The sequence below is a fragment of the Pleuronectes platessa genome, chromosome 10, assembly GCF_947347685.1.
Source record: "Pleuronectes platessa chromosome 10, fPlePla1.1, whole genome shotgun sequence".
Classification (NCBI taxonomy): domain Eukaryota; kingdom Metazoa; phylum Chordata; class Actinopteri; order Pleuronectiformes; family Pleuronectidae; genus Pleuronectes; species Pleuronectes platessa.
The window spans coordinates 23,620,617-23,640,237 of record NC_070635.1 but is presented as its reverse complement, the minus strand read 5'-3'; the positions used below and the strand labels follow the sequence as shown (position 1 = coordinate 23,640,237).

At 41.3% G+C, this 19,621-nt stretch overlaps 1 protein-coding gene across 15 annotated transcripts in view; it reads left to right on the top strand.

Moving 5' to 3' along the window:
- LOC128448984 (plectin) overlaps nt 1-19,348 on the top strand; it is a 115,916-nt gene extending 96,568 nt beyond the window's left edge. For 13 of the 15 annotated variants that reach the window (XM_053431923.1, XM_053431921.1, XM_053431926.1 and 10 more), the window contains 12 exons: nt 76-259; nt 934-1,091; nt 1,970-2,148; nt 2,233-2,371; nt 2,495-2,851; nt 3,121-3,204; nt 3,324-3,428; nt 3,582-3,680; nt 5,542-8,895; nt 11,185-18,260; nt 18,425-18,538; nt 18,684-19,348. In XM_053431923.1, the coding sequence (XP_053287898.1) occupies nt 76-259; nt 934-1,091; nt 1,970-2,148; nt 2,233-2,371; nt 2,495-2,851; nt 3,121-3,204; nt 3,324-3,428; nt 3,582-3,680; nt 5,542-8,895; nt 11,185-17,346 (10,821 nt within the window). In that variant the 3' untranslated portion in view covers nt 17,347-18,260; nt 18,425-18,538; nt 18,684-19,348. The remainder of the gene's footprint in view (nt 1-75; nt 260-933; nt 1,092-1,969; nt 2,149-2,232; nt 2,372-2,494; nt 2,852-3,120; nt 3,205-3,323; nt 3,429-3,581; nt 3,681-5,541; nt 8,896-11,184; nt 18,261-18,424; nt 18,539-18,683) is intronic. The other 2 variants (XM_053431918.1, XM_053431917.1) reach the window with 1 other exon arrangement.
- The last annotated feature ends 273 nt before the right edge of the window (nt 19,349-19,621 follow it).

The window sequence follows — 19,621 nt, the reverse complement described above, 5'->3', positions numbered from 1 at the left end:
AAATTACCGCATCACCCTCTTCACACTGTGAACTCCTGCCTCTATATCCTATCCTATTTTCTTCCTTCTGTGCAGTTAAGGACCATGAAAACAGAGGAATACAGGCTGATGATGAGGAACCTAGAGCTGCACTACCAGGACTACATGCGTGACAGCCAGGACTCACAGCTCTTTGGCCCTGACGACCGCATGCAGATCGAGGGAGACTACACCAAGTCCACCCAGCATTTCGACAACCTGCTTCGCTCCATGGAGAAAGGTAGAAATGATTTCCCTACACCACGCGTCAGCTTTTCATTATTCCTGTATATATAAAGTAGGTACAGTAGGTTTTCAGCAACTTGATGATGTCAATTCACCTTTCAGGACAAATGGTTGTTAGGCTCCAAGGTGAGTGAATTAAAGCCAGGCACAGCTGCAGCTCACCAAGCTCGTGTGTGTACAGGCTTTGAGCTTTAGTCGAGATGTTTGAATTTTAGATTAGAGTCCTGTGTGACTGCATGTGGTTTTGCAGGCTGCTTTTCTGGCAGATCTGCACCAAATATAACCCATGTGATGTGTGTTAGACTACAGTATGTTGTGCTTTTTGCCATGCAGCAACCTAATACATGATAGTGTAATTACGTTGGGAGAAAATACCCTCTATATACTCTATGTTATAAAGGAATATGGAGCTGTGTGCGTTTGAGACCCAACACATGACCAGCTGCATGTACGATCGAGCTGTAATGCACTGCAGCTGAACATTGCTATAAGTTTACAGAAATAAAATGTATAAATATCAAATCCTTAACATTACATAGTAGCATGTCATGTCAGCCAAACTTATTGTTTGCATTCTTGAACTTACCATGCATTCAAGCTCACCTCTAGGTATCAGTATACTTTAGTGTGTTCCTGTAGTTCTAAACCAATGTGTGTGCTACTGCACAGGTCAAAAGAACGAGTCTCTGTGTAAGAACTACATCTCTGAGATCAAGGACCTGCGTCTGCACATCGAGGACTGTGAGGCCAAGACCGTGGCTCGCATACGCAAACCCCTGGACAAGGAGCCTCTGAAGGAATGCATTCAGAAGACAACAGAGCAGAAGGTAATGCAGTTTAATTTACTGCAATGTGTTTAAACAGCAATATGACATGGGGAAAATAGTATCCATGTCATATTAACTTTGAGAAATTAGGAAAATTATCATAAAAGAAACATAACCAGCAGAGACAGGGGAGCTTCTACCAGCTTCTCCTCTGTGTTAGACATGGCAGGAATCTGCTGGGTTGCCTGTAGACTTGTTTTCTCATTAAGGTGAGGATACAGTCCAAAAAAAGTGGAAATGTGTCTCAATTTAAAAACTGCTGAGAAATACCCAGAAAATAACCTTCAAATAATGGTTATTGCATGTTTCTGCATTATATCTGAACTATGATGATTCATGACAGTGTTAATAAATTATCCCATTACTAGCCTAGTTTTCATATTTGCTTGGTGTAAGACTTAATGAACCATCTCTGCAGAGGAAATCATCCACAACATGATCCTCTGCAGCTCAGTGATCCTCGAGGCAAAACAAAACCCTTAAAGAAATCACAAAGACAAGCGGAGGCAAAGAAGCGAAATGAAAATTTAATAAAGGTGTTATTGATGAGCGATGAAAGTGAGCAGCTGTTTGGAGATCTTGAATTTGTACGCTGCTCAGTGAGAATAGCAGATTGTAAGCCTGCAGGCCTCCTTCCTACTGGGATTGCACTCGTTCCCGCTGAGACCAAACCAATAAAATCAGAGCAGAGCTGCTGGTCGATCTAGAGAATCACTACACATGTTTGTTAAAGTTGTAAGGTTTTCCCCAGCATATTTGAAGTATTTTTTTTTTGGAATCCGGTCCACAGCACAGAAAATGTCCTAGTTTATGTTAAAACTCAATCAGGTCGACACTCTTAATATTGTTTACTCTTATTGTCTTCCTCTGTGATACAGAAAGTGCAGGTGGAGCTTGAGGGCCTCAAGAAGGATCTGGACAAAGTAACTGTGAGGACACAGGACGTCTTGTCCTCCCCTCAGCAGTCTGCCTCAGCTCCTGTGCTGCGCTCAGAGCTCGAGCTCACTGTGCAGAAGATGGACCACGCCCACATGCTCTCCTCCATTTATCTTGACAAGTGAGTCCGCCACCACTCACTCTTCAGAGGAAATGGGCCAGTGTCGTACTCCTTTACTTATGGAATCATTGTTTCTTGTCCCAGGCTGAAGACTGTGGATATGGTCATCCGTAACACCCAGGGCGCTGAGGGAGTTCTCAAGCAGTATGAGGACTGCCTGCGGGACGTTCACACTGTGCCCAGTGACGTCAAGGAAGTAGAGAATTACAGATCTAAGCTGAAGGTACACTGCATACGATTCTTTTACCAGCTCTCAGTTCTCTGAAATATTAAATTAAATCATTTATGGTGATCATGCTTGCTCACCGCTGGCCCATATATCTATTTTCGTCAAATCTTTCTACAGAAAATGCGGGTTGAGGCCGAGAGTGAACAGCCAGTGTTTGATTCCCTGGAGGAAGAGCTGAAGAAAGCGTCCGCTGTGAGCGACAAGATGTACCGTGTGCACAGCGAGCGGGATACCGAGCTGGACCACTATCGCCAACTTCTGTCCGGCCTCCAGGACCGCTGGAAGGCAGTGTTCACCCAAGTCGACCTACGCCAGAGGGAGCTGGAGCAGCTTGGCCGCCAGCTGGGCTACTATCGCGAGAGCTACGATTGGCTGATCAGCTGGATTGCCGACGCCAAGCAAAGGCAAGAGACGATCCAGGCCGTGTCCATCACTGACAGCAAAACTCTGAAAGAGCAGCTTGCCCAGGAAAAGGTATAATTGTATTCATATTTTATTACTGATTCTGTCTCTCACTGTCTGAGTCTTTCCGATGAAGAATATTATCGTCACATTTCACTGATCCAGCTGCCTTTAACAAACAGCTAATGAAACAGTGACTTCTGGGTTCGACATATCAGACAATTAATGATCAAAATCGAGTTTGGACCATGGCCCTTTTTTTTATTTGGGGTTCTTAATTGAGAATAGAAAATAAAAAAGAACAAATTCATGTGTCTTATTTGAACTATTTTTCATAACAGAAACTGCTGGAGGAGATTGAGAAGAACAAAGACAGTGTTGATGAGTGTCAAAATTATGCTAAAGCATACATTGATACAATCAAGGTGAGTACTATAGGACAAAAGTCTGCATTAAATGTTGTACATATTCTAGTTTGGAGCATTTATTAAAAGTGTCTGTGACATAACTGATGTATGGAGACTGTTTTTTATTCATCTAATAGGACTACGAACTCCAGCTGGTCGCCTACAAAGCTCAGGTGGAGCCTCTTACTTCTCCCGTGAAGAAATCCAAACTGGATTCTGCTTCTGACAACATTATTCAGGAGGTATGATCCTTCAAAAACATTTTAGTTCCAGTTTCTAGAAAATACTGAATATTCAAATAAAGGACAACATCCCTTTCTCTCCAGGAGCCCTAGGGCATGCAATACACTGATAATTTCAAATGTTTAAGTGCTGTTTGTGTCTCCCTGTATTAGTATGTAACACTGAGGACCAGGTACAGTGAGCTGATGACTCTAACGAGTCAGTACATCAAGTTCATCACCGACTCGCAGCGCCGCTTGGAGAACGAGGAGGTGCGTGACATCAGGCCAAGGATCCCAAACAAACTAAATTCTAACATTAAGCTAACAAATCAACCAAATAATCGACCGACCGTCTTACAAACAAATTTACCGCCGATCACCAAAACGCATGAATGCACGCAGTTTTGTCTGTGTGTCTTACACACACACATATCCACACATGACATTAATGTACGGGTGACAAAACAGTTCCTTTGCACTGGTTATGCATGAAACATTGGCATGCTGTAGCTGAACAAATATTTTTGGAGTATATTATACACTGACAGTAGTGGTCATGTGAAGACTTAAAGTCTATAAAAAGAGAAAGGAATATATATTACATACAAATGTGATTCATGGGGATTCAGTGAAGTACATTTTTCAGTTGGAAGCCACTGACTTCCTGACTCCCAATGTCTTAAACTAGAATGAACAAATATAACACAGTGTATGATCAGAAATCCTTGATCTAATCCATTTCCATTCATTGTGTGTGTTGTCTGCAATTGTAGATTCAAAACAAGGGGTTCTTTCTTTCACTTCTTTCGTTTTTTCTATTCTTCCTTCACCCACTGGCTTCTTTATTTTAAAGAAAATCTAAACTAGGACTCTGTCGTTTCTCACTGGTTATCATGGTATTCAGCTCTTCTTTTTCTAAATTAACACAGATTTACGGTTTTACGTTATATTCTAACCCTAATGTTTTTATCGTTTCTTTGCTTCTCTTAACTGCTTGCCAGTGCTTTGCCATGATGAACGCTTTACTTGTTTCAGCATTAAAGAGGTAAATTATGTTATAGTATTTCTGTGCTGTCCGTCCATTCCCTCTGTCACTAACACCTGTGTCACATTCTTGTCTTTCCATTCCATTTTCTTGCTTTCACTTCAGGATTATGTAGAAAATTAATGCAATTATCTATTGTGTCTCCACATCACTAACACCCTTACTCAAGGTTTATGCATAGTCAGCCTAGTTAACTTAATTTGCAGTGCTTACTAAACTTACTGCAGTCATAAGCTAGATTTGAACTAACCATGACATCGTCTGAACCTCTTATCCTTGACTTTTTTTTCCCTTTTCATTCCACTTTGTGATTAGAGAGAACCCCCGAGTGCATGGAATGAAATATAAAAAAAACACTAAGTGAATGGTGTGAATAATGCTTATAGTTAAGCACAATTATGTTACAAATTGCACACAATACGTTTATTGTCAGATTGTATTGCAATCTATAGTAACACAAACAACACAATAAGTGAAATAGAATCTTGACAATACCATTACTAATAATACATATTAAACATAGTATTATACTTAATAGTATTTTGATATTGATTATAAAATAAATGTGTAGAAAGTCTAACTGCATACACAAGATAACAGGAATATAGCTGTCAACAATTTAAGCATTTAAGTTACAATGTAGATTTTGATATATATGTATCATTCATTATGCAATTTTAGGAACTTAATGCTACAGCTACAGTTGCATGCCATATGATTTTCTTGCTGTGTGTTGTGAAGTGACATTTTGTTTCCATACATTATTGATACATCTCCATCATCCATTTTTCCCTGAATTGTCTTGAATTGTCTTGAATTATTTCTATTGCATCATGAATTAACATAACTGTGATGATTGTGCATCTAATTTGCATCTAGTGATTGATCTTTGAGCTAATTTTTTTAACATTAACATTGCCTGGGTAATACAGTACATTAAATCGCTCCAGTGTGATTAAGCTGTAATTACTATAGTAATTACAACTTAAAGCCACACTGTTTAGAGCTGGTTAGTGTAAAGTGTTACCTTTAACCTGTCATGCTTGATTTTAATCCTTTCTTTACCATTTGCTTCCACTAATGCAGAAAGCTGCAGAGAAACTCAAAGCGGAAGAGCAGAAAAAAATGGCCAAGATGCAGGCCGAGTTAGACAAACAGAAGCAGTTAGCCGAAGGTCACGCAAAGGCCATTGCCAAAGCTGAGAAAGAGGCTCAGGAGCTGAAGCTCAAAATGCAGCAGGAAGTAAGCAAGAGAGAAAATGCTGCTGTAGATGCAGAAAAACAAAAACACAACATCCAGCTGGAACTGCATGAGCTCAAAAACATGTCAGAGCAGCAGATCAACGACAAAAGTCAACAAGTGGATGAAGCTCTCCAAAGCAGGCTCAAGATTGAAGAGGAAATCCACCTTATTAGGATTCAGCTGGAGACAACTGTACATCAAAAATCGACTGCAGAATCTGAGCTCAAGCAACTTCGTGAGAGAGCGGCCGAGGCTGAGAAACTCAGGAAGGCTGCCCAAGAGGAAGCCGAGAAGCTCCGCAAACAAGTCAAGGAAGAGACCCAGAAAAAGCGCATGGCAGAGGAGGAACTCCAACTGAAATCTGAAGCAGAGAAGGAAGCTGCCAGGCAAAAGCAAATAGCCCTGGAAGACCTTGAAAATCTAAAGAGGCAGGCCGAGGAGGCCGAAAGGCAGGTGAAGCAAGCAGAAATAGAAAAGGCAAGACAAATAAAGGTCGCTCAGGAGGTAGCCCAGAAGACTGCTGCCACTGAGCTCCAGAGCAAACAACACTCCTTTGTGGAAAAGACCTCAAAGTTAGAGGAATCCCTCAAACAGGAGCATGGTGCTGTCCTTCAGCTGCAACAACAAGCAGCACATCTTAAGAGACAACAGGAAGATGCAGATGATGCCAGGGAAGAGGCCGAAAAAGAGCTTGAAAAATGGAGGCAGAAAGCAAATGAGGCCCTCCGCCTGAGACTCCAGGCTGAGGAAGAAGCTCACAAAAAGAGCCTTGCTCAAGAGGAAGCTGAAAAACAAAAAGACGAGGCTGAGCGTGAGGCTAAGAAGAGAGCCAAAGCTGAAGACTCAGCCCTGAAGCAGAAGGATATGGCCGAAAAAGAGCTGGAGAGGCAGAGAAAGATTGCTGAGAGCACAGCTCAACAGAAACTCACTGCAGAACAAGAACTGATTCGTCTTAGGGCAGACTTTGACAATGCAGAGCAGCAGAGATCCCTCCTTGAAGATGAACTCTACCGCCTGAAGAATGAAGTTGTTGCAGCTCAACAACAGAGGAAACTGCTGGAGGATGAACTGGCCAAAGTGAGGAGTGAAATGGATATACTCATTCAGCTCAAGTCCAAGGCAGAGAAGGAGACCATGTCCAACACAGAGAAGAGCAAACAACTTCTTGAGGCTGAAGCCGCCAAGATGAAGGACCTGGCTGACGAGGCAAGCAAGCTTAGAGCCATTTCAGAGGAGGCCAAGCACCAGAGACAAGTTGCTGAGGAAGAGGCTGCTCGTCAGAGAGCAGAGGCTGAGAGAATTCTCAAAGAGAAGCTGGCTGCAATAAGTGACGCGACTCGTTTAAAAACAGAAGCCGAAATTGCTCTGAAAGAGAAGGAGGCAGAAAATGAGAGGCTCCGGCGACATGCTGAGGATGAGGCGTACCAGAGGAAAGCTCTGGAAGACCAGGCCAACCAGCACAAGCAAGAGATTGAGGAAAAAATTATTCAACTCAAGAAATCCTCTGATACTGAAATGGAAAGACAAAAGGCCATAGTGGATGACACACTCAAACAGAGGCGGGTTGTAGAGGAAGAGATCAGAATTCTTAAGCTCAACTTTGAGAAGGCTTCATCAGGAAAACTTGACCTGGAGCTAGAGCTAAACAAACTGAAAAACATTGCAGAGGAAACTCAGCAAAGCAAGCTCAGAGCAGAGGAGGAGTCAGAGAAACTAAGACAGCTTGCCCTTGAGGAGGAGAGGAGGAGGAGGGAAGCGGAAGAGAAGGTTAAAAAGATTACAGCTGCTGAAGAAGAGGCAGGCAGACAATGCAAGACAGCCCAGGATGAGCTGGATCGTCTGAAAAGGAAAGCAGAACTAGCCCGAAAGCAGAAAGATGAGGCTGACGAAGAAGCTGAAAAACAGATTGTCGCAGCCCAACAAGCGTCCTTGAAATGCAATGCAGCTGAGCAGCAAGTTCAAAGTGTCCTTGCTCAACAGAAGGAAGACAGCATCACGAAAAAGAAGCTTAAGGATGAATATGAAAAAGCCAAGCAGCTTGCCAAGGAGGCAGAGGCTGCTAAGGAGAAGGCAGAGAGAGAGGCAGCTCTCTTCCGTCAGCAAGCAGAAGAAGCGGAACGCCAAAGAGCAGCTGCTGAGCAGGAAGCTGCAATCCAAGCCAAAGCTCAAGAGGATGCTGAGAGAATGAGGAAGGAGGCAGAATTTGAAGCTGCCAAACGAGCACAAGCAGAAACTTCAGCACTCAAGCAGAAGCATCATGCCGACGCTGAAATGGCTAAGCACAAAAAATTGGCAGAGCAAACATTAAAGCAGAAGTTCCAAGTGGAGCAAGAGCTCACAAAGGTTAAACTTCAGCTTGATGAAACTGATAATCAGAAATCTGTCCTGGATGAAGAGCTGCAGCGCTTGAAGGATGAGGTTGATGATGCTGTCAAACAAAAGGGCCAGGTGGAGGAGGAGTTGTTCAAAGTCAAGATTCAGATGGAGGAACTTCTCAAACTAAAAATCAGAATTGAGGAGGAAAACCAGCGCCTCATCAAGAAAGATAAAGATAACACTCAAAAATTCCTTGAAGAAGAGGCTGAAACTATGAAAAATCTTGCAGAGGACGCTGCTAGACTTAGTGTAGAAGCCAAAGAGGCTGCACGCTTAAGACAGATTGCAGAAGATGATCTAAATCATCAAAGAACTCTTGCAGAGAAAATGCTCAAAGAGAAAATGCAGGCCATACAAGAGGCATCTAAACTTAAAGCTGAGGCAGAGATGCTCCAAAGGCAGAAGGACTTGGCTCAACAGCAGGCACAAAAGTTGCTGGAGGATAAACAACTAATGCAGCAGCGTCTAGAAGAGGAAACTGAGGAGTACCAGAAATCCCTTGAAGCGGAAAGGAAAAGGCAATTGGAGATAATAGCTGAAGCTGAAAAACTCAAGCTTCAGGTTTCTCAGCTCAGTGAAGCCCAGGCCAAAGCTGAAGAGGAGGCAAAGAAATTCAGGAAACAAGCTGACACAATTGCTGCTCGTCTTCATGAGACTGAAATAGCCACCAAAGAAAAAATGACAGTCGTGGAAAAAATGACGGTCGACAGACTTAATACCAGTAAAGAGGCTGATGATTTACGAAAAGCAATCGCAGACCTAGAGAAGGAGAAGTCTAGACTGAAACAGGATGCTGAGGAACTTCAATATAAGTCTAAAGAGGTATTGTGTCAAAAATGGCATAACAAAGCAGCTTATGTCATTGTGAATTCTATCAGAAAACTAACACTCTTTTTCCTTTAATTTCTCTATATCTTTCTCTTATTTTACTAAACATGAAATCGAATCTTTATGAATGAAATTGTATTTATTTACAGTGCACTGTGCTCATGCAAATCACATCTTGAATGTCCCCTCATACCCTGGAATGTTTCCTCATTTTAAGACATGCTTCATATTTCTTTCAGGTTCAGAACTTGCAGTACATAAAATAGATGAACCTTTCATTATTTACAATAGGGTAAAATGGCTGAAAACTATGACAATCCTCAACCAATTTAGTGAAAAGTCTAAACATATGCTGAATAATTTACCAAAGAATCTCCATACATGTAGAGCCGCTCTACTCAGAGGGCCATTGCTTCAATGATTCACTATTTTGTCACGTTGCTGGTCCCATTGCTTTGAAATCCAGAGATAATTTTTGGGGGATTTTTCTGAACTGACCAAATATTTTTTCTATATTTTCTAAGTTCTGTGAATCAGTTGAAGTCAAGTGTAACCTTTCGATAGGCAGAGCTGCCAAAAAGTTGTAGGAATGTTTTATTTTGTACTCAACTAAGTTTTTGCAGATTACAGTAGGTAACACAATGTCGGGCCTGGATCTAGAAGTCGGCTGGGGCAATGCCCACCCAAATTTCTACTCTGCCAACCAAATTGGTTTTAAACTATACTTTGATTAAAATTGATCTTCAATTGAATGATCCGATATCCATTCATAAAAAGCACAGATTGATCAAACGTTCATTATTATTAGTGCTGCCTTCAGGTGCTACTTAAAGGACAGCCAAGCCAAAGTCTCCAGTTGTTCACAGTTTGTTCATCTAAAAAATTAAACTTGGCTGTTGAACTTCTTTTGTAACATATTTAAACCAATGACACCTGTTTCATTAAATAATCGTCAGTGTTGTGTTTAATTACAGCAGCGTCCATTCATAGCTTCCTCACTGGATCTCTTCACCTGAATGTGTGCTTCCGTGCAGGCATAAAACAGTTTGGTTGCACTAGTCTGTGTGTGGCAAGTGTAAAAAATAATCACTTTTAGTAGTATTATTGTTATATTCAATATTTACATTATACAATGGCTTGGTTGAATTTCCTATTGAGGCGCGTTCTTTAAAACTTGGAAAAACTCTCAACACAAAGTCCACTGTTGTCAAAAGTTGTCCTACCCTGATGTCTAATAGCCCCTCCCAATCTGAGCAGTCTAGATCCAGGCCTGCACAATGTTTTAGAGATTGAAGGTTTAAATGTGAGTATTATTACATATACTTTACATACAAAAGAAGTTAAATATAAATATAATTTCCAGGAAGGTCGCTGAAGGTTGCTGACTATATTCACATTGAAATGCATGTAAAAAAATACTCACCACTATAGCGATTGAGGGGTGGGTGAAGTGTTCGAGACCACAAAACCTTTTTGGAGTTTCAGGGGTAAACAGTGTTGGAGCCAAATCCCAAAAAATTGAAGTAAATAGTGACCAATTCTTCAAACGTAAACAAACTACAGAATAAAAACATAACAGGCCTCCATACTGCTCCTGTGGTGTCTGTATGCCCTGACATTCAAATTCGACGCGAAACAAGATAATTTATTCCATGTTTTTAGCCTAAATGTCCGCTGTGGTCCAGGCGTGAACTCCTCTCTGGAAGAGGATATCAGAGGACAGTAACATGGTGTAAATGAATTTGGTTTTACCGTAACATTTTATAAGATATTTTAGAAATAACATTTAAATATTTCGATTCATGATATATATATATATATATTTATGTAGTCAGAAATACAAAGAATACTGCAGTACAATAATAAATCTTAAATCTTGGGATGCTAGAAAATTTAAATATTTTCAGAAGCTCAGATAGGGCATGTCTCTGCCCAGACCTATATGGCCATGTTAAACCAAGGAGAGAATCATTACTGGAAACACACTTTTTTTCAGGACCTGCTCAATAATTGAATGTCCTTCGCTCATGCCCCACGCCTCCACAAAATGTTGTAAAAAATTGGTTCAGTAGTATTTTGCGTAAATATACATTGAGAAATTGAAAAATGTATATATAACTTCAACTGGTGAATATTTCTGATCTCTAATTGCATAAGCATAGTGCATTGTGCAAGTTTTATCCATTACAAATTATACACAAATTGTACATATTTTTTAAATAATTAATTATGTGCTTCAGCCAAAAACCTATTGTAACTTGTTTTCTCTTGCTTTTCTATCAGATCGCCGATGCACAGCAGAAACAAATGGAACACGAGAAAACAGTGCTTCAGCAGTCATTCCTGACTGAGAAGGAAATGCTGTTGAAGAAGGAGAAACTAATTGAAGACCAGAAAAAGAAGCTGGAGAGCCAGTTTGAAGAAGAGGTCAAAAAGGCCAAGGCCCTCAAGGATGAACAGGAGCGCCAGAGACAGCAGATGGAGGAGGAGAAGAAGAAACTCCAGGCTACCATGGATGCAGCCCTAAATAGGCAGAAAGAGGCTGAGACCTCAATGCTTAGCAAGCAGAAAGAAATGCAGGACCTGGAAAATCAGAGACTAGAGCAGGAAAGGATTCTCGCAGAGGAAAACCAGAAATTGCGTGATAAGCTCCAGCAGCTTGAAGACGCACAAAAAGATCAAGTCACCAAAGAATCTGTAACAGTAGTTAAGACAATAAGTACAGTTTACAATGGCAGAAATGCCAGCGATGTGGTAGACAGTGTAGAAAAGAGACCAGATCCATTAGCCTTTGATGGTATTCGAGATAAGGTACCTGCAAGCAGACTTCATGAAATTGGCCTTTTACCCAAAAAGGACTTTGACAACCTGAAAAATGGCAAAACCACTGCTCAAGAGCTTGGTGAAACCGAAAAACTTAAAGTAATTCTGAAAGGAAAGAATTGCATTGCCGGTGTTTTGACACCATCTAAGCAAAAAATGTCCATCTATGTAGCATCAGAAGAGAAAAAGATTACTCCAGGCACAGCCTTGATCCTTCTTGAGGCACAGGCGGCTACAGGTTATATGTTAGATCCTATTCAAAATCAGAAACTTTCTGTTAATGAGGCTGTTAAGGAGGGTTTGATTGGCCCGGAACTGCACAACAAAATGCTTTCAGCTGAGAGAGCTGTTGTTGGTTACAAAGACCCATATACTGGTGGGAAGATCTCTTTCTTTGAAGCTATGAAGAAGGGTCTCACAGAGCATGATCATGCCATCAGAGTCCTTGAGGCCCAGCTTGCAACTGGTGGCATCGTTGACCCTATCAATAGTCACCGTGTACCAAATGAAATCGCCTACAAGCAGGGACAATATGATGCAGAAATGAATAAGGTTATGGAAAACCCCTCAGAGGATCAAAAGGGATACTTTGACCCCAGCACTCAGGAACCTTTGACGTATTCTGAGCTAATGGCGAGATGTGTCACTGACCCCGACACCGGTCTGTTACTCCTGCCAATCACAGACAAAGCTGCTCAGTGCTCAAGCATATACACTGAGGAGGAGACCAAGGATGTGTTCAGCAACACAACTGTGTCGGTGCCATTTGGAAAATTCAAGGGAAAGACAGTCACCATTTGGGAAATAATAAACTCTGAGTACTTCACTGAGGACCAGAAGAAGGACCTCCTCCGGCAATACAAGACCGGCAAAATCACAATTGAAAAGATCATTAAGATAGTGATTACAGTTGCAGAGGAGAAGGAGAAGAAGAAGGAAATTACTTTTGATGGTCTGAGAGCACCTGTCCCTGCCGCTGAGCTTCTGGAATCCAAAATCATTGATAAAGACCTGTTCAACAAATTAAACAAGGGCAAAAAGACAGTCAAAGAGGTGTCTGAAATGGAGCATGTCCATAAAGCATTGAAAGGGACAAATTGCATTGCAGGTGTAGTGACTGACTCAACCAAAGAGACAATGTCCTTTTATCAAGCCATGAAAAATGATATAATGAGGCAGGGGCCTGCCTTGATTATGCTCGAGGCCCAAGCAGGAACAGGCTATGTGGTTGACCCTGTACAGAATCAGAAGTACACAGTTGATGAAGCTGTCAAAGCAGGTGTTGTTGGTCCTGAGCTGCATGAAAAGCTCCTGTCTGCAGAGAGAGCTGTCACAGGTTTCAAAGATCCTTACACTGGAAAAACTGTTTCTCTCTATCAAGCAATGAAAAAGGATCTCATACCTAAGGAACAAGGAATCCGACTACTCGATGCCCAAATGACCACCGGTGGCATCATTGATCCTGTAAAAAGCCATCGCATTTCACATGATATTGCCTGCAAGAGAAATTATTTTGATGATGAAATGAAACAGGTTTTGAGCAGTCCCACTGATGAAACTAAATGCTTCTTTGACCCCAACACTAAAGAAAAGGTCACCTACTCAGAGCTCTTCAAGAGATGTGTCACTGACGAGAAAACTGGTCTCCAGCTTCTTCCTCTTTCTGATGAAGCAATCAATGCAAAGGAGGAGCCATCATACACCGAAGCCCAGACAAAAGAGGCTATGACTCAGGCCACTGTTGAGATTGACTCTGGACCATTTAAAGGCAGAAAGATGACCATCTGGGAAATCATCAACTCTGAATATCTCACTGAGGAACAAAGGCTTGACCTCCTCAGACAGTTTAGGTCTGGAAAGATTACAATTGAAAGGATCATCAAAATTGTTGTCACAATTGTGGATGACAAAGAGGCCAAAAAACAAGAACAGTCCAGCTTCAAGGGACTCAGAGCCCCTGTCCCTGCAGTCTCCCTGTATGATTCCAAAATTATTGACAAACCAACCTTCGAGCTCATTCAACAAGGCAAAACAACACCTAAACAAGTCACTGAAAAGAATCCCGACATCAATAAATACCTCAAGGGATCTGATAGCATTGCTGGAATCTGCCTTGAGCTAACAAAAGAGAAAATAAGCATTTATCAGGCTATGAAGAAAAAGCTCCTCAGACATACCACAGGGCTTTCACTTCTTGAGGCCCAAGCTGCAACTGGGTTCATTGTAGATCCAGTGAGGAACCAGTGTCTGTCAGTAGATGAGGCAGTGAAGTCAGGCCTTGTTGGTCCAGAGCTACATGAAAAACTCCTCTCTGCAGAAAAAGCTGTCACTGGCTATAAAGATCCATTCACAGGAAGCAAAATTTCCCTGTTTGAAGCAATGCAGAAAGATCTCATCCTAAAAGAGCACGCCATGCCACTGTTGGAGGCACAAATGGTTAGCGGAGGAATCATTGACCCTGTAAATAGCCATCGTGTCCCAGATGATGTTGCATATCAGAAGAACATTTTCAGCAAAGCAGTTGCAAAGACCCTATCTGAACCAACTGATGATAATAAGGCTTTCTCAGACCCAGAAAGTGACGAGAATGCAACCTATAGACAGCTTAAAAACAAATGTCAAAGAGATCCAGAGACTGGCCTGTACATCCTCCCACTCTCCAAACCTCAGTCGCCAACTGTTGTGGAGAAGACATACCTCTACACCGAGGAACAAACGGAGAGTGACCTGACCGACACCCAGATTGATATTCCAATTGAAGGCCTTGCTGATAAACCATTGAACCTCTGGGATGTCATGAATTCAAATATGATTCCAGAATCGGAGAGGCAGAAGCTAATGGATGAATATCGCTCTGGCAAAATCACTAAAGAGAGGATGATCATCATTATTATTGAGATAATGGAGCAGAGGGAGATAATTCGAAATGACAGTCCACTGTCATATAAGACTTTGAGAAGAAGAATAACTATTGAGGAGCTCTACAATGCCCGCATCATCGACTTGGAGACATATAACCTTCTTAAACAGGGCAAGAGGAATATTCGCGACATAATGGAGATGACCAGTGTAAAACAGTATCTCTACGGCACAGGCTGTGTTGCTGGGGTCACAACTGACTCAAGTTCCAAGGTAAGCATATACCAAGCAATGAAGAGAGGTTTTCTTAAACAAGAAGTAGCCATGAACCTCCTAGAAGCCCAAGCTGCGACAGGATTCCTCGTTGATCCAGTAAAGAATGAGACACTCACTGTTGATGAAGCTGTTCGTAAAGGTGTTGTTGGACCTGAGATCCATGATAAACTTCTCTCAGCAGAAAGAGCGGTCACAGGATACAAAGATCCATACAGTGGGAAAATCATATCTCTTTTCCAGGCCATGAAGAAGGATCTTGTTCCAGAGGATTATGCTCTGAAAATGTTAGAGGCACAGACTGCCACTGGTGGTATTATTGATCCTGAATTCCAATTCCATCTGCCAACAGACATTGCCATACAAAGAGGCTATATCAACAAGGAAACCAATGAGAAACTGGCTAGTGAAGTTAAAGGTTTTGTTGACCCTGTCACAGATGAGAAACTACCATATTCACAGCTGCTCAAGAGATGCAAGTTAGATGGTGGATTGCGACTCCTCTCACTGGGAGACAAGAGGCTGACATTCAAAGGTCTCAGGAAACAAATCACAATGGAAGAGCTGCTCAGGTCACAAATTATCGATCAGGAGACTGTCACCCAACTGAATGAAGGTCTTATTTCAGTGGAGGAGGTGAGCGAGAGGCTATCAAGGTACCTTGAAGGCACCAGCTGTATTGCTGGTGTGTTTTTGGAGTCCACAAAGGAACGTCTATCAATTTACCAGGCCATGAAGAAGAACATGATTAGGCCAGGAACTGCGTTTGAGCTACTTGAGGCCCAGGCAGCCACTGCCTTTGTCATTGACCCAATCAAAAATCTCAAACTGACTGTCAGTGAAGCAGTGAGAATGGGAATTGTAGGTCCAGAATTCAAAGACAAGCTTCTCTCTGCAGAGAGAGCTGTGACTGGATATAGAGATCCTTATTCGGGCAATACAATCTCCTTGTTTCAGGCCATGAAAAAGGGGCTCATCCTGAAAGATCATGGTATCCGTCTCTTGGAAGCCCAGATTGCCACAGGTGGAATCATTGACCCAGAGGAAAGTCACAGAGTGCCAGTTGAGATAGCCTACAAACGTGGGTTCTTTGATGAGGAAATGAACGAGATCCTGACCGATCCATCTGATGATACCAAAGGTTTCTTTGATCCCAACACTGAGGAAAACCTAACCTACCTCGGGCTCATGGAGAGGTGCATTACTGATCCTGACACTGGCCTGGTGCTCCTGCTATTGAAAGACAAGAAGCGGGAAAGGAAGACCTCCTCCAAAACCTCAGTTCGCAAACGCAGAGTAGTCATTGTAGATCCAGAGACTGGCAAAGAAATGACTGTGTATGAGGCCTACAGGAAGGGACTCATTGACCATCAAACCTACCTGGAGCTTGCTGAGCAAGAGTGTGAATGGGAAGAGATCACAACGACTTCCTCTGATGGTAATGTCAAATCCCTTATCATTGACAGGAGGTCAGGGAGACAGTATGATGTTGATGATGCTCTTTCACGTGGTCTCATTGACCAAAAGGCTCTTGAAACATACCGATCTGGAAATCTGTCCATCACAGAATTTGCTGACATGCTGTCTGGAAATATGGGTGGCTTCCGTTCACGATCATCTTCCTTTGGTTCCACCACTGGTTCCACCTTCTCCTCTTCCATGAGCCCAATACCCTCCGTTAAAGCCCCTGCAATCATATGGAATGACCCATCAGAGTTGACTGGCCCCATAGCCGGTATCTTAGACATTGACACGCTGGAGAAAGTGTCTGTCACAGAGGCAATACACAGAAACCTGGTAGACAACATCACAGGCCAAAGATTGTTGGAGGCCCAGGCATGCACAGGAGGAATAATTGATCCGACAAGTGGCGAGAGATTGTCAGTCACTGATGCAGCAGAAAAGGGTCTTGTGGATAAAATCGTTGTTGATCGCCTCAACCTGGCTCAAAAAGCATTCAATGGATTTGAAGACCCAAGAACCAAAGTAAAGATGTCTGCCTCCCAGGCTCTGAAGAAGGGCTGGTTATACTACGAGGCTGGCCAGCGTTTTCTTGAGATCCAATATCTTACTGGTGGACTTATTGAACCTGACGTTGAGGACAGAGTGACCCTTGATGAATCCATCAGGAAGGGCACAATTGATGCCCGCACTGCCCAGAAACTAAGAGATGTCAGTGCTTATTCTAAATACCTAACATGTCCAAAAACCAAACTGAAAATCTCCTTCAAAGATGCAATGGACAGAAGTATGATCGAGGAAGGAACTAGCCTAAGGCTTCTGGAGGCCTCCTCACAATCCAGCAAAGGCCTTTACAGTCCTTACAATGTCAGTAATTCTGGATCTGCCTATGGTTCTCGGAGTGGCTCAAGGACCGGATCCCGAACAGGCTCGAGGAGAGGCAGCATCGATGCCGGCTCTGGCTTCAGCATGAACTTCTCCTCCTCCTCCTTCTCATCCTCTTCAACTGGCTACAACCGCAGATTCTGATTAGCTCCTTTTCTTTCTAACAACTATACCAACAATACTAATGCATTTTAGAGTTGCATTTCTTATAGGAAAAAAATTGACACAGAAACAAAGAAAATATTATTTATTTATTCTGCCCTGCATGTGGTCACTATTGGCTTTTGATTCGTTCATATATAGCAGATGTCAAAAAATCTGCCTCATATATGGAGACATAATCAAGCATTGTTAAATATATAAAATATGAATTTCCCTAAGTACTGATTCCAAAAATCTGTTCATATTTTTCAAAGCAAGGCATGGAATTTAGCTTTTTTTAAGTGACCACAGTTTTAATTTTACATGTTAAAAAGTTGTGTACTTGCTTTCTGAAACTAATATATAAGGTATGTATGTCAAACAGAAATATTTTTCCAGTAATCCTTGTTACCTTAAACATTCAAGAAAATATGTCTATTTTGTATCTTTTTTCGACAGTATAGTGTGATATACTGTACGTCAACATAGTTTTTTAAACAGATTCAAAAATACTTTGATGCCTTCAACTTTCTAAATGTCTGTATAGAATATGGACAGATTGTTTGTGAATGTATTGATGTGAAATGGTGTCTGGGTAACTAAATAAAATACCCAATAAAAATACACATGTGAGATACTAAAAAATTTGACACTACAAGAATACAAGACTGAGAAGAAGTGCCAGAATTATTGTTACGCAGACCGCCTAAAGTTAGAATCACATCTGTCATTGCTTTGTACTCATTTATATTCAGTGGACTTTTGCTCTTTTTTTTTGAGTTCATCTTTCTTTTACACACTAAGTTTTTGGATTCTTCATATTCACCATCAATCAAGTGTTCCTGATTAATCCCAAGATGGTGTCAGACTTGCTCCTCCTCTCCCATACAGACCTGCCTCCTGTTATTTTGGTTCTTGTAAGTTAAAATTTGTTTTTTTTATAATTTTTTGCTTTGCGTTTCTTTCACATCAGAGCCATTTCTGTACGCCATCCCACACACAAGATGATAGCAGCTTATTCAGTTCAAAAATCCCAATTGCTGCTAATTGACTGTTGCTTATCCTCTATTGTCTTTGACAGCTGCCTCAGTCCCTTAGACAACATCTGAGCACAGATACTCAGTTGGCCGGAGCATACGATTCCCTCAACTTGGATGGATTCCTGAGTCCATATCATCCTCACGCAGTAACACAGGTACAGTGTATGTATGTTTGAAAAAGCATATCTTTTTTCATCCAGATTTATTTTTTCACAGTTTTCGTTCAATTCCTATTTTGCTCTTGCTGCTTGTTTGCTTTATTTTGATTTGAATTCATAGTTATTTCCTTTTTGTTTCTAGATCTGCCATTGAGTTCATCCATTCTTTCCATTGCGCATCACATTTGAAGAAAGCTGAGGCTGAGTCAACCTGACATCATCTTGGGATGCCTTCTTAGGAACACACTTCATTCATGGCCCTTTTTCATGCATTTATTACCTGAACGCTAATTGTGACATCTATGTTGATAAAACAGCACATGTTCATTTCACTAGTCTTAAATCTGGGACTTTAAATTCATTTCAGCCAAAGTATGAATTGAGAAATTTCTAGGATTGACATATTTAACACAGCAGCACATTTTATGAGTGTATCATATCAAATTAAGAAACTCAAAAACAGCTTAAAGCTTTATTTTGCCTATAGTGATTTTTCTATGTCAAGTATTTTCTTTCCCTTAAGTGTTTTGCCTCTGTAAATCATTTTAATATGTTTTCATCACTTTTTTGATATGTTAAGAATTTGTCTTGCATGTTTAATAACTTTACCAAGGATATTTGGGGAAATGTTGATGTAAAATAAAGACAACTGCAGATAGTAACTGTGCTGGTTTTTAATATTAGCGATTTATAAACTGACAAACTAACTGGTTGTTTTTTTGGGGGTAGATTTAGCTTTGAATGATATATTGAGTGGATTCATTGTTCTGAACATAAAACTGTTGTAAATAAATATGCTCTGAAGAGGCCCTCTTGTCATCTATATATTGATACCATGAATCTGAAGACATTTCTAGTAGATTTTTATTTTTTCAAAACTCATGGTACACTGGATCACCAATGACACATTACCAAATCAAATAAGATACTTCACATTATGCATCTTCCACACTAGATGTTATGGGAAAATGCTAGTGCTCTAGGTGAATATGTACTGAACATAAAGTAAATATAGCTTCACGACTTGTTAATTATGTGTATGAAGCTTCATGTGAATATTGTAAACAGGTTAATTAACCC